This window comes from Pollachius pollachius, assembly GCF_949987615.1.
Source record: "Pollachius pollachius genome assembly, chromosome: 2".
In the NCBI taxonomy this organism is placed as follows: domain Eukaryota; kingdom Metazoa; phylum Chordata; class Actinopteri; order Gadiformes; family Gadidae; genus Pollachius; species Pollachius pollachius.
Window position 1 is genome coordinate 45,417,913 of NC_136935.1, and position 12,785 is coordinate 45,430,697.

Sequence of the window (12,785 nt, forward strand, 5' to 3'; positions counted from 1 at the left end):
TGTAACAAACGTTGCTCATCTATCCGTCACACATCTAGGTGGACACGCCCACCTGTGATGTCAAGGGGCAGATTTCCAAAACGGCTTGTAGCGGCTAATCACACCACACCTGGTGGCATGCCATGGGACCTTTAACTTCTCGTGTCCGAGGTTTTTCCTTTTTAGAATGACGTGGATGGTTTTTAGGCACTGCGGTAACTTTTTATCCCTTAAAGTCGCCGAGGGATTTGTAGACTCGTTCAGCTGTTGATTCACGTTTCAGAAAATAATATATTAAATGAGTGGTAATAAAGATTTTTGTATACGTCCAGTTATCGCTTAAGTATGTTTTTAAGAATGACATTTACCAAGCTTGCTTCACATGCATCAGAGAGCATGTGAAGCAGACACAAATCGCTAAACCATAGCTTTTTTTGTAGTTTTGGCAAAAACGGATTGTTTAAAACCCCTTAATAATCTATCCCTTGTGTATCCCACTGGGAAATATCCCAGTTCAGTGTTTATAGTTTATAGTAACGCATTGAAGAAACAGGGTTTTAAAATTAGGTTTATTGTTTGACTGAACAACCGATTGAGGCACTGGCACCTTGATTCATCTGTGATTAGTAAGAACCAGTGTTGGGAACGTTACTTTTAAAAAGTAATTAGTTGTAGTTACTCACTACTTGTTCCAAAAAGTAACTGAGGTAGTAACTGAATTACTCTATAATAAAAGTAACTAGTTACCAGGGAAAGTAACTATTTACGTTACTGTAAAAAAAAGTTGCTATATGTCAAAGAATTTGGATTTTTCTGAGCAGTTTTCACTTGGCCTTAATGTGTTAAATGGTTTAACTGCCCATTCAAGGCCCCGATATTCTTCCAACTGAGGCCCCGTCCACACTAACCCGGGTAAATCTACAAACTCATAAATGTTTATCCGTTTAGCCCTTCCGTCCACACTAAAACGGAGAATTCCGACACTGAAAACGATACTTTTCGAAAATGATCGCTGAGGTGGATAAATGTGAAAACGCTGGGTTCGCGTTGTAGTGTGGACAGGGTAGACGGAGGCTTTCAGAAAGGATGATGTTCGGTTGCCATGGCACTGCCACAAGCTTGCGCTCGAGACCGAGACGTTCATCAAAAAAATGGCAGGTGAAATGAAAATGATGATCTCCCTGTACAATGTACTAATTTATCTCCAGAAACAACTCAACATATTGGCTTAAACATAGTCGTTGCTCCAACGCCGGAGGCGAGTGCTGTACTAATGTTCTTCAGTGATGGTAAAAAACCTGAAAGACGACAGTTCAAACCGTACTTGGAGCGGCGTTTCTGGACAAGACCGGGTCGAAAATGATTAACCAGCTGATCAAGGGTAGATATCAGCTGATCGCGCGCCTGTAATCTAAACAGAGAGGCGTGGCGGAGTTACGTAACCATGACAACTGTTTATCAAAATAATTTCTGTGTGGAACGTGGATGCAAAACATTCCGAAAACGATATGAAAACGATAGTGTGGACGGAGATCATTTTCATTGCGGATGTGCGTTTTTACATTTACCTGGGTTAGTGTGGATGGGGCCTGAATTTCAATTTGCTTGGTTGCAAAGGCCGTGGAACATCTGCCCAATACTACAGATGCCAACTTTTCATCGGATTGCTCCGGACTCGCCATTTCTGCTGCTTCATCGAATCTGTTTGGTGTGTGCGTTTGCGTGTGTTTGGCGCGCGTGTCCTGGCTTGTGTGTAAAAACACTGGCTCCGATTGGCTACCATGAAACATGACTCTGCCTTAGCCAATCATAATCGCTTATCTCGTTGTTAACCCACCCGGTCTCCTCACTAGCAGTTTGTGTTTGGAGCCAGGGGTGTGTTCAGATTACGCAGTTTATTCAATCAATTCATAGTAACGCACTTCATTTTTCGAACAGTAACGGTAACGGCATTGTAACGACGGAAATAGTAATTAGTTAGATTACCCCGTTACTGAAAAAAAAACGGCGTTACCCAACGCCGTTCTTTTAAACGGCGTTATTACCAACACTGGTAAGAACATTACATTACAGTGTGCCAAGTTCCCAGCAGCAACGTGTCACTCAAGTGCACCAGTCCTCCATGGCATCTTAAGGGTCAGGGCTGGACCCTGTTGGGTGAGGCCAATAACACACTAAATCCATTCAGCTGTGTGTTCTGGACTTCGGGCCGGTGTCTAGATGGTGGTGTTGTGGTGGAGCTCAGGGGGGTGTCTAGATGGTCTCTAGATGGTTTTCAGGGGGGTTTCTAGGTTGAGCCGTGAGTGGTGCCTAGGTGGAGCTGTGGGTGGTGTTGTGGATGGCCTGGTGTCGGATGAGGTTGCTGAGGAAGGAGAACTTCTTGCCACACTGGGAGCACTGGAAGCGTTTCTCCCCGGTGTGGACGCTCTGGTGCACCTTCAGGTTGTTGGAGGTGGAGAAGTGTTTCCCACAATGGGCGCAGCGGAACGGCCGCTCCCCCGTGTGCACCATCAGGTGCCTCTTCAGCCCCGACAGCTGTCCGAAGCTTTTCCCGCACTGGGGGCATCGGTGTGGCCGCTCGGGCCCCCCAGGCCCCCCTGGTCCCCCCGGAGCCCGCCGCGGGGGCCGCAGGTCGCCGTTTGGCCCCGCCTCCGCGTGGCGTCGGGCCGACGGCAGAGGGTTTGTGCCGTGATTGGCCGACGGAGGGTAGGCACCTGCGGGAGGCACGATGGCGTCCGGCCAACGAGGGGGGCCGTGGTGGAAGGGGCCGCCGTACGAGCCGTCGGCGGCGAGCAGCAGGTCCCCGGGGGCGCGGTTACCGCCGCATATCCACGGCAACGCAACGTCATCGCCACCGGCTTCCGTCAGGTCCTGAAGCGCATCGATCAGGATTACTTCCTGTTTGGAGCCTCCAGGGGTGCGGCCATCGGGGGGTGGAGCTTCCCGGAACATCTGAGAGGAACAAGATGGCTGCTGGTCGTCTTCCTGTCCGCCGTGTTGGCCTTTCCAGAGCGCTCCAGGACTGGCGTTCTCTGGTAGCACAAACACACACATACAAGCACACACACACACAAGCACTGTGTATCTCTTAGTGTAAAACAACATGTAGCTGTTTGTGTGTGTGTGTGTGTGTGTGTTGACTTAAGGGAGTAAGGTGGGCTCTGAGTGGGGTCTGAGGTGAACTCACCAGGAGGTGTAAAGGCAGCACCAGGATCAGTCCCACTGCAGGGGGTCCCTAGACTCAGGGCCCGCCCCTGTAAACAGAGAGAGGTTCTGATTGGTCCAAGAATTCACACAGAGGAGCGGTCCCTCCCCAAATAACAATGGTGTCATTCATGAGTAACAATGTTGGGTAATGGTGTCATTATTGGCTAATGATCTCATTAATGTGTTTTGATGTCATTTATGGGTAATGATGTCTTACTGGGTGATGTCTTAAATCTGTAATGTTATTATTGGGAAAATTCATTAATGCTTAATGTCATTAATGAAACATGTCATCAGAAGTCATGATGTAATTCATAAGAAACAACATAAAAGGAGTAACCCTGCCAGACTAGCCTAACTATTAAAAGAAGCAGATTAATTGGCTTAGAGAAATAGTATTGATTCAAACAAACTGCAGGTAATGCTTCCAACTACAGGTGAATTACAAAAATTACTAATACACGTTTATCATACAATAATTATTATACCACAGCATTGTTAAATGCTTGATTCTGATAGGTCAATACAAGTTGTCAGTAACTGCCTTCCCGTTATCGTGACTGACGGTGGGCAGCTCACCGCCCCGTTGTACATTCCTTTCAAATAATGGGAAAGCCCCGAGTGGTTCATTCTTACTTTAAATGTAGTAATCACCTCAGGAAGGCGCTATACGCTTTTATACAAAAGACAAACAACCACAATCTGTACAATAGGATTTATTTAAGTGTAGGTAGGTACAAAGATATACAAACACGCTAGCTGTTGCAGCGGCGTGAGGGCTGTGAGGATCCATGAAGCCTCATCTTCTCTGAGTCTCTGAGAGAGGACCGAGGATCACTAACCTCTTCGCTCCAATCCCCTCCGCAAGTCTGAAGAAGACAAAGACACCCCCTGGAAGAGGAGGATCAGGGGGGGAAACCCTAGAGCCAGGCTCTTCCCGGGGGACCCCGGGCGGGGTCAGCAGTTGTGCGTGAGCTTCTGGTGTCTCCTTAGGTTGCTGGGATGGGAGAAGCGCCGGGGGCAGATGGTGCAGCCGAAGGGCCGCTCCCCCGTGTGCACGTAGCCGTGCACGTCCAGCTGGCTGCGGCACACAAAGCTCTTCCCGCACAGCGAGCACTCGTGTGCCCGCCGGCGCCGGTGGCGCGCCGCGTGCTTCTGTAGCTCCGCCTCCTGGTTGAAGCGCTTGCCGCAAACGACGCAGCCGTGGGGGGCGAGACGCCCGGGGTCAGGGGTCACCGAGCTGGGTCTCTGGTGGAGCTTTGGGGCGGGGCTTCCTGATAGCGACGGTCCCGGTGCGGCGATGAAACCGAGACCTGTGGCGAAGGACTCCTCTCTCCCTCCTTGCTCCTCCTCCCTTCCCCTCTCCTCCGGTCTCTTCGTTCCGCCCAACCAGCGAAACTCCTCCCCCTCGTCGTCGACCTTCATTACCGCAGGGACTGTACGGTGATCACTTGACGACAGAGTTTGGGTGAACGCCGCTGTGACTTCGGACCACGTCTGCCTCTGGCGTTCCTCATTCTGCTCGCCAGAAAACAGCGGGCTCTCCGCTCTGACATCACATCCTGTTAGTTGCTCCTGTGAGCAGCCGCTGGTGAAAAGCAAGGAGAGGTCATCTGATCCACTGACCTCCGATTGGCTGCGCGGCTCCTCGGGTCCAGCAAGGGGCGTCGGCCCCGAGCCGGCGTCTGGTCTGTTGGAGGTGTGGTCTGACTCGCTAGGCTCCGCCCCCTCCACCTTCACGATCCTCAAAGGCACTGCCTCCACAACCTGAGACAGAGGAGAGCAGTGTCCTCATGTACATGTTATGGGATGTATTCACAACAGTCCATCACACTACCACACAGGGTGGATGTGTAAGTACCTCCATCTTGGTGGAGGTCACGACCTGCTGGTGGGGGTCCTGGTCCCGGGGTAAGGGGGGGGTCTTCTGGCAGCGGCCCAGTCCCCGAAGCCGGCCCTGGGGGAACGAACCTGCCGGACAGCACCGCACTTTAACACCAAATCTGCTGCAAGATAGTCCTACCTAGTCCAGCCTCCAACTGAGGGTCTTCATAATAATATATTCCTACCTAGACCTACTTCCCACTGAGGGTCTTTATAATAATAAAGTCCTACCCAGTCCTACCTCCCACTGAAGGTCTGTATATAGGGAGGTGTGGTATTTAGGGGGGTATAGGTGTATGCATATATATAGGTGTGCGTATTGAGGGTTGTGAAGGTGTGCGTATTGCGGGGAGTGAAGAAGTATGTATTTTTGGGTGTGTAGGTGTGTGTATTTAGGAGTGTGTAGGTGTGTGTATTTAGGAGTGTGTAGGTGTGTGTATTTAGCGGTGTACCTGCCAGGGCTTCGCGGTGCGGTCTGCTCAGAATGCGGGAGCCAGGGAAGCGGGCTGTCCCTTCGGGTCCCTTCATTCTCTCCGCCCGGTACTTGGCGACCTGCATCTCCAGGAGTCGGACCTTCCTGCGGAGAAAGTCGTTTTCCTTCTGGTTCTGAGACACCTCGAGATGAACGACCGCATATCCGTCGTCCACAACCTTGCAGATCTCGGCCACGGCCGCGTTAGCCAAGACCTCTATGATGGAGGCGATCTGCGAGTGGAAATCCACGGGAGACGACATTGTTGTGTCCAAAAACACACTAGACGTAAAAGAAAAAAAACAACTTTAAACGTTGTATTTATCTCAGGCCATTCGCAAAATATGTCAAGTTCAGTAAACTAAACCATGTGTCGTTTTGGTATTGGTAAAAACCCCTTTAAGACAGAATAAGCTGTCTTTGTTTTCAGGAGACTGTAGTGGGAACTAATGTCCTCCCGGCTTCTTGTTTTGTGGTGGAGTGTTGAGGAGAGCAGCAGCGCCGCCTGTTGTTCAGGAGCGGACGTTCTCATCCCTTGTTCCAGGCATTCTCTGGTCCATGGTTCTCATCCATAATAGGTCCATGTTCTCATCTCACGACGGAAGGCCTGTACGGGTTGCTCCAAATTAAGTTTTTTTTGCGAGAGATTTCCCTTACAGAACTAACCATCTCTAACCTAATACTTAAACTTACCGTCTCTAACCTTATACTAAACTGACCTTAAGTAAAGGTAACATTATCTAACCTCATACGTAAACAAACCGTCTCTAAACGTGTACATAACTTAACCATCTGTAACCCCATACCTAAACTCACCATCTCTAACTAAAAACATAAACTAACCATCTCTAACCTTATAACTTACTTATCGATATCTATACTAATTTTCAAAGCTGTAATGTTTATTTCTATTTTTTATTATAATGGGAATTTATTGCTATTAGGCCTACCTTTCTTTTGTTATTAATATATGGTTGCATTGTCTGGCACTAAATGTCCCTTCAGGGATGAATTAAGTTCCCATCCAATGTAATGTGATGTGATGTAATGTAATTTACTCTGACGTGATGCAATGTATTGTAATGTGTGAGGTAACGTAACGTGATGAAGGCCCAGGGCCTCTTCAAAAGACCCTTGACCGCAGCCATCTGTTGCTTGTTGTCCTCTCGCGATATCTATCCGGCGAGGCAGCTGTACAAGGTCGTTTAAGACCGGGACACGTGTTCATGTCACCTAATATAGTCTAGAAACCTCGACCAGGTCACTTTAACGGTGGCTCTTGCTTTTAAATCCGTTTTACTGCGTAGGTAAGATGTCTAGAGGAAGCCGCAGTCGCTCCTCCGCTCCGGCAAGGTAAGCTTCATCACTGATAATACTACCTTCACATGCCCTGATAATATGTTTATAGGTATGTCTCTACTGTGGTGTAATTGATCAATAGTACCGACAAGTGACTTATATTGAGAGGTAAGCAGTTGTGTAAACACGCTTCGATGTTATTCGACTGAGCTGCGTCAGGAAGAACATAGCTTCTCAAGGTCAGAAATTGACAATAATAAAGTATTTATGTCACCAAACCAGTTCTATCCGGATTTTCTATAGGTATATTTATTTAGTGTGTGGTGGACATTGGAAAAGTGCTGCGTAGTGCGCAGGAAATGTTAATTAAGTTTAACTGCAGTATCTCTGAAAAAACACTGAAGGATTACTAAACAAATATAGAAGTTACTGAAAAGCAAAACAGGAGTTTTATTAAATGTTTTGTAGGCATTGTTCTTTAAAACATGAATGACCTCTTTAGTTAAGACCAAACTTCAACCAGACCCTGTTATGTAGACATACATGAAACGCATATAGCATGTTAATGTCACTTTATGTGCAAATAAGTAAGTTAATGAATTATGCATTATTTACCACATACATATTCAGATAAGGTTTAATCAAATGATTAATTAACAGCATTATAACCAATCTCATATCAAACACATAATGGGAGCCAAGAAAGTGAACGCAGTCATCAGTCTAGTTGGTAACATTAGTTTACTGTCATTTTAAATCTGCACCATAAGCAACCCCATGGCTTGTGGCTACTGTTATGCCTCGACTTTCTGAGGAACTCTAGTTTAGATATTGGAGTAAATAGCTGCAGTAGAACATTTACAAAGTGCTGGTTTACACTGACCACAGGTTACACACCTGTCTTCCCATTGCTCTCTTCTGAAACTCCAGGCCCTGATATACATGAACTCAGTTGAAATAGTCCATATCCCGCTGCCTATTATTGGAAAACAATACCACATGTATTATTACCCCAGTATCTGGTATCCACAAATGTTTATATTTATTTCAAGAAGCCAGACACCAGTATCAACTTTGTTGCAAGTATGTCGTGGTTAACCAATCTAGCGGCTTACCAACACATTGTAAGCTACAGGCTAGTACCACAGATCTGGGTGATCAGGACATTAACCTTTCTTTCGCTTCATATATTTTTCTACCAATCATAATGCTTGAGGCAAGGATCTGTAGGTGCCTTACTTGTGAACACAAACTGGATCAGTAGCTGAAGAAGTAAACTGTAAAAAAAAATTAAAAAAAACAGTTTCTGTAAAGGTTTCCAATCAACACCGTTAAGACTGGTCAATGTACAAATACACTTTTAAAATCAGTACCTGAAAGCTTAATCCACTCAAAAAGTTTTCTTTGGTAGAAATCTCCGTACCAAAAGAGGAAACAAGGCTTAACTCCGCCCCTTGCAGTTCCTGAAACAGGCTTTGCCGTCTCCCCCTCTTTGCTAGAACATGGAAAGACTGCTGGGTCGCAGATTAGCTAGTGGCTAACCCTCGCACTTCTAGCTAGCGGCTAATAACCATGGTCCTTCTTCAGTCACAGCCCCGCCCCATCCCACGCCCCATCCCACGCGCCCATGCCTGTCCAGCCCGCCCCTGCTGCCCTGGCCCCAGCCCAGCCCCAGGGGCCAGGGCTCATGGCCCAAATGGCCACCACCGCTGCTGGGGTAGCAGTGGGCTCGGCCATGGGTAGTGTGATGGGAAGCGCCCTCACCGGAGCCTTCAGTGGAGGCAGCAGCAGCCCGGAGCCGGCCAGGCCCGCCTACCAGGTGAGCACGGGTCCTGTGGGTGGTCCCCCTAGTGGTGTGGGGTTACATTCAGCGACTAACTCAATCTAACCTGCAGGAGGCCCCCAGGCCGGCCCCCGCCGCTTCCGGACCCTGCCACTATGAGGTGAGGCAGTTCCTGGACTGTGCGACGACCCAGGGCGACCTCAGCCTTTGTGAAGGGTTCAGCGAGGTCCTCAAACAGTGCAAGTCCTCCCATGGTAAGAGTTCTTAAATATAGGTTCTTTATAAACAGAGTATTTATAAACCAATATAGAGCCTATATAATCACATATAGAGCCTCGATAAACCAATAGAGCCTCTATGAACACAGACCCGCTATAACATAGAGCCTCTTTAAACCGATATAGCGCCTCTATAGACCAATATAGAGCCTCTATAAACACACATATACAGAGCCTCTATAAAAACTGAGCCTCTATAAACCACACCGCTCGGTTGAAACGAGGCAATAGAAGCTCTTCAAAACATGGAACCTCTATGAACACATAGCCTCTATAAACATGTATATGGATATAGAGCCTCTATAAACATGCACATATATAGAGCCTCTAAACGCATATATAGCCTCTATAAACACAGCCTCTATAGACATGTATATAGGTATAGAGCCTCTATAATCCTAACACATATAGAGCATCTATAAACAATATAGTCTAATATAAACATGAATGCTGACCTTTGAGGTGATCATTGTCTGTTTAAATCATTTAAACAGTGAATTCTAGACTGCACCCTTGAAGTTGAAAGATTGTGCCATTTGAAATCCATCATCTCTTTACCAACCCAAATGGTTTAACATTTCATCCTTTTGTGTTTTATTTGTTTAAGGTGTGACGGCATTGGTGTAAGGGTCGGCAGCCATTTCGAATCATAACACTAGAATACACTTTCATCTCTTTGTTTGTTTGGTTGATTGGTAATTGTAAATTATGAACGTTTTTTGATGAAACTTCAATAAATTGCTGCTAACTGTTGCCTCTGTCTTGTGTATTGACTAAAAGTGGCCAACTAGAAGATTGGTTTGCTTCTCCTTGGCAAAACCTTTGGCGATAAACTTTTACAAACTGTGGCCACCCACATCCAGTTGGTAACATCCATAATAATGCAAGTCCATGGTCTTTCATCAGTGGGCCTGAGGCTCATCTTCAGTGTGACCTCATTCTAGATAAATTGGTACTTCAGTTATTGACATGAACGTCGTCGAAATTGCCAGTAAGCAGGGTGTGATTGTACTGTGACATTCATTGGGGCCTCTCAAACGATATCACCACCGCCGTCGTACATTCCTTTCTAATAATGGAAAGACCCTGAGTGGTTCGTTCCTTACTTTAATCGTAGTTATCTCTTCAGAAAGGAGCTATGTTTTATACAAAAGACCAACAACCATAATCTGTCTTTATTCAAAACATGTAAAAAGATATACAAACGAGCAGAGACAGACTTCATCCAACAATGAAGCCTGTTGCTGCGGTGCGAGCGCTGTAAGGATCCATGAAGTCTTATGTTCTCTGAGTCTCTGACGCCCACAGAGAGGACCGAGGACCACTAGTATGCACTCCCCTCCAGAGGTCAGTGGGTGGTGGAGATGTAGTGCCTGTATCACTGACCCCAGTTGGGGTCAGTGGTTGTGCATGAGCTTCTGGTGTCTCCTTAGGTTGCTGGGATGGGAGAAGCGCCGGGGGCAGACGGTGCAGCTGAAGGGCCGCTCCCCCGTGTGCACGTAGCCGTGGACGTTCAGCTTGCTGCGGCTAACAAAGCTCTTCCCGCACAGCGAGCACTCGTGGGCCCGCCGGCGCCGGTGGCACGCCGCGTGCTTCTGTAGCTCCGCCTCCTGGCCGAAGCGCTTGCGGCAGATGCCGCAGCCGTGGGGGGCAAGACGCCCGGGGTCAGGGGTCACCGGGGGTCTGTAGTGGAGTTTGTGGGCGGAGTTAGCTGGGATGCTTCCTGATAGCGACAGTCCTGGCGCGATGAACCCAAGACCTGCCGTGAAAGACTTCTCTATCCGTCCCTGCTCTTCCTCTCTCCTCTCCTCTCTCCATCCCTGCCCCTCTCTCCCCCTTTCCTGCTCTTTTTTAAGCCCGCCCGACCAGAGATAGTCCTCCGCTTCGTCGTCGTCGACCACCATCACCGCGGCGACGGTACGGTCGTCACATGAAGAAAGAGTTTGGGTGAACGATGCTGTGGTGTCTGACCACGGCTGCCTCTGGCGTCCCTCTTTCTGCTCGCCAGGAAACAGCTGCCTACCCGCTCTGACATCACTTCCTGTTAGTTGCTCCTGTGAGCAGCCGCTGGTGAAAAGCAAGGAGAGGTCATCTGATCCACTGACCTCCGATTGGCTGCGCGGCTCCTCGGGTCCAGCAAGGGGCGTCGGCCCCGAGCCGGCGTCTGGTCTGTTGGAGGTGTGGTCTGACTCGCTAAGCTCCGCCCCCTCCACCTTCACGATCCTCAGGGGCTCCGCCTCCGCAGCCTGAAACAGGAGAGCAGTGTCCTCATGTACATGTTATGGGATGTATTCACAACAGTCCATCACACTACCACACAGAGTGGATGTGTAAGTACCTCCATCTTGGTGCAGGTCACGACCTGCTGGTGGGGGTCCTGGTCCCGGGGTAAGGGGGGGGTCTTCTGGCAGCGGCCCAGCCCCCGAAGCCGGCCCTGGGGGAACGAACCTGCCGGACAGCACCGCACTTTAACACCAAATCTGCTGCAAGATAGTCCTACCTAGTCCAGCCTCTGGGAGTCTTATAATATATTCGTAATTCCCACTGAAGGTCTTTATAATAACATAGTCCTACCTCCCACTGAAGGTCTTTATAATAACATAGTCCTACCTCCCACTGAAGGTCTTTATAATAACATAGTCCTACCGCCCACTGAAGGTCTTTATAATAGCATAGTCCTACCTCCCACTGAAGGTCTTCATAATAACATAGTCCTACCTCCCACTGAAGGTCTTGACCAATAAAAATTGTATTATCATAAATTAGATTGTGTAGTTTAAAATGTATCTGGAAGTCTGCAAAAAGTCAGCATGGAGGTGGGTGTATTTAGGGGTTTATAGGAGTGTATATATTTGGAGGTATGTGTATTGAGGGGTGTGCATTTAGCGGTGTACCTGCCAGGGCGTCGCGGTGGGGTCTGCCCAGTATGCGAGCGCCAGGGAAGCGGACAGTCCCCTCGGGTCCAATCATTCTCTCCGCCCGGTACTTAGCGACCTGCAGCTCCAGGAGTCGGACCTTCCTGCGGAGAAACTCGTTTTCTTTCTGGTTCTGAGACACCTCTAGATGAACGACCGCATATCCATCGTCAACAACCTTGCAGATCTTGGCCACGGCCGCGTTAGCCAAGACCTCCATAATGGATGCAATCTGCGAGTGGAAATCCACGGGAGACGACATTGTTGTGTCAAAAAACACACTGGACGTAAAAGAAAAATAATTTAAACGTTGTATTTATCTCAGGCCATTCGCAAAATATGTCAAGTTCAGTCTTAAACCATGCCTCGTTTAATCTATTGGTTAAAACCACTTTAGGACAGCATAAGCAGTCTTTGTTTTCAGGAGACAGTAGTGGGAACTAATGTCCTGGCGTCTTGTTTTGAGGTAGCGGAGTGTTTGGAAGCGTAGCACGCTCTTCAAGGTCCATGAGCACGCCGCCTGTTGTTCAGGAGCGGAAGTACTCATCACCTCGTTCCAAGCGTTCTCATCTCACGACGGAAGGCCTGAACGGGTTTCTCCAAATTAACGTTATTGGCGAGAAATACGGTGTGACTTTCCGTTACAGGGGTTCTGCGGTGAAAAGGCGAGGGACTGCTGATAGAGGGGATATCCGTCTGCGTCTGCGTAAAATGTTTCAGATATTGCTGTCTAAAAATGTCAGATTTATTTTTATTGCGTTTGTTCTTGGTCCCCTGGACATGTTACTTTCCGCCTAGCTCCGGGGACAGTTAAATGGCATACACAGCTCATAGAAAATAAGAGACCGGAAATTGAATTATGGTAGACCGGAATAGCGCTATAATTCAGGAGACTCACTCAACCTATCCTTATGTTATCATAAAAACAACATAGTTAGTTAGTTGTAGACAGAACTTCTTTCACCCAG

At 48.0% G+C, this 12,785-nt stretch overlaps 3 protein-coding genes across 5 annotated transcripts; 1 reads left to right on the top strand and 2 right to left on the bottom strand.

The window, feature by feature from the left end:
* Positions 1-559: 559 nt before the first annotated feature.
* On the bottom strand, positions 560-5,983 carry LOC307070957 (uncharacterized protein). Of its 3 annotated transcripts, none has more exons than XM_079729759.1 (5): positions 5,523-5,983; positions 5,048-5,157; positions 4,813-4,953; positions 3,167-3,233; positions 560-3,011 (listed from the first exon to the last, which is right to left on the bottom strand). In XM_079729759.1, exons 1-5 carry the CDS (start codon positions 5,803-5,805, stop codon positions 2,290-2,292), a joined length of 1,323 nt encoding a protein of 440 aa, XP_079585885.1. In that variant the 5' UTR covers positions 5,806-5,983; the 3' UTR covers positions 560-2,289. The 3 variants fall into 3 exon arrangements, 1 of the variants encoding a protein (XP_079585885.1); XR_013811600.1 differs by having other exon boundaries at positions 2,949-3,011; positions 4,029-4,953; XR_013811601.1 differs by lacking the exon at positions 560-3,011 and having other exon boundaries at positions 3,180-3,233; positions 3,939-4,953.
* Positions 5,984-6,757: 774 nt separating this feature from the next.
* Positions 6,758-9,933, top strand: chchd10 (coiled-coil-helix-coiled-coil-helix domain containing 10). Its single transcript, XM_079729761.1, has 4 exons — positions 6,758-6,895; positions 8,429-8,660; positions 8,737-8,878; positions 9,510-9,933. The coding sequence occupies exons 1-4, from the start codon at positions 6,855-6,857 to the stop codon at positions 9,527-9,529; spliced, it is 435 nt and encodes a 144-aa protein (XP_079585887.1). The 5' UTR covers positions 6,758-6,854; the 3' UTR covers positions 9,530-9,933.
* A 129-nt stretch (positions 9,934-10,062) lies between these two features.
* Positions 10,063-12,232, bottom strand: LOC307070958 (uncharacterized protein). Its single transcript, XM_079729760.1, has 3 exons — positions 11,797-12,232; positions 11,241-11,350; positions 10,063-11,148 (listed from the first exon to the last, which is right to left on the bottom strand). Exons 1-3 carry the CDS (start codon positions 12,077-12,079, stop codon positions 10,300-10,302), a joined length of 1,242 nt encoding a protein of 413 aa, XP_079585886.1. The 5' UTR covers positions 12,080-12,232; the 3' UTR covers positions 10,063-10,299.
* Between the last annotated feature and the right edge of the window lie 553 nt (positions 12,233-12,785).

Coding starts and splice junctions, on each gene's coding strand:
- LOC307070957 (XM_079729759.1), bottom strand. CDS start 5,805: ATGTCGTCTCCCGTGGATTTCCACTCGCAGATCGCCTCCATCATAGAG. Junction 5,158..5,522: donor GCACCGCGAAGCCCTGGCAG/GTACACCGCTAA, acceptor GCTGTCCGGCAG/GTTCGTTCCCCCAGGGCCGG. Junction 3,234..4,812: donor AGCCGCGCAGCCAATCGGAG/GTCAGTGGATCA, acceptor CTCTGTTTACAG/GGGCGGGCCCTGAGTCTAGG.
- chchd10 (XM_079729761.1), top strand. CDS start 6,855: ATGTCTAGAGGAAGCCGCAGTCGCTCCTCCGCTCCGGCAAG. Junction 6,896..8,428: donor CGCTCCTCCGCTCCGGCAAG/GTAAGCTTCATC, acceptor GTCCTTCTTCAG/TCACAGCCCCGCCCCATCCC. Junction 8,661..8,736: donor CGGCCAGGCCCGCCTACCAG/GTGAGCACGGGT, acceptor TCTAACCTGCAG/GAGGCCCCCAGGCCGGCCCC.
- LOC307070958 (XM_079729760.1), bottom strand. CDS start 12,079: ATGTCGTCTCCCGTGGATTTCCACTCGCAGATTGCATCCATTATGGAG. Junction 11,351..11,796: donor CCACCGCGACGCCCTGGCAG/GTACACCGCTAA, acceptor GCTGTCCGGCAG/GTTCGTTCCCCCAGGGCCGG. Junction 11,149..11,240: donor TGACCTGCACCAAGATGGAG/GTACTTACACAT, acceptor CTCCTGTTTCAG/GCTGCGGAGGCGGAGCCCCT.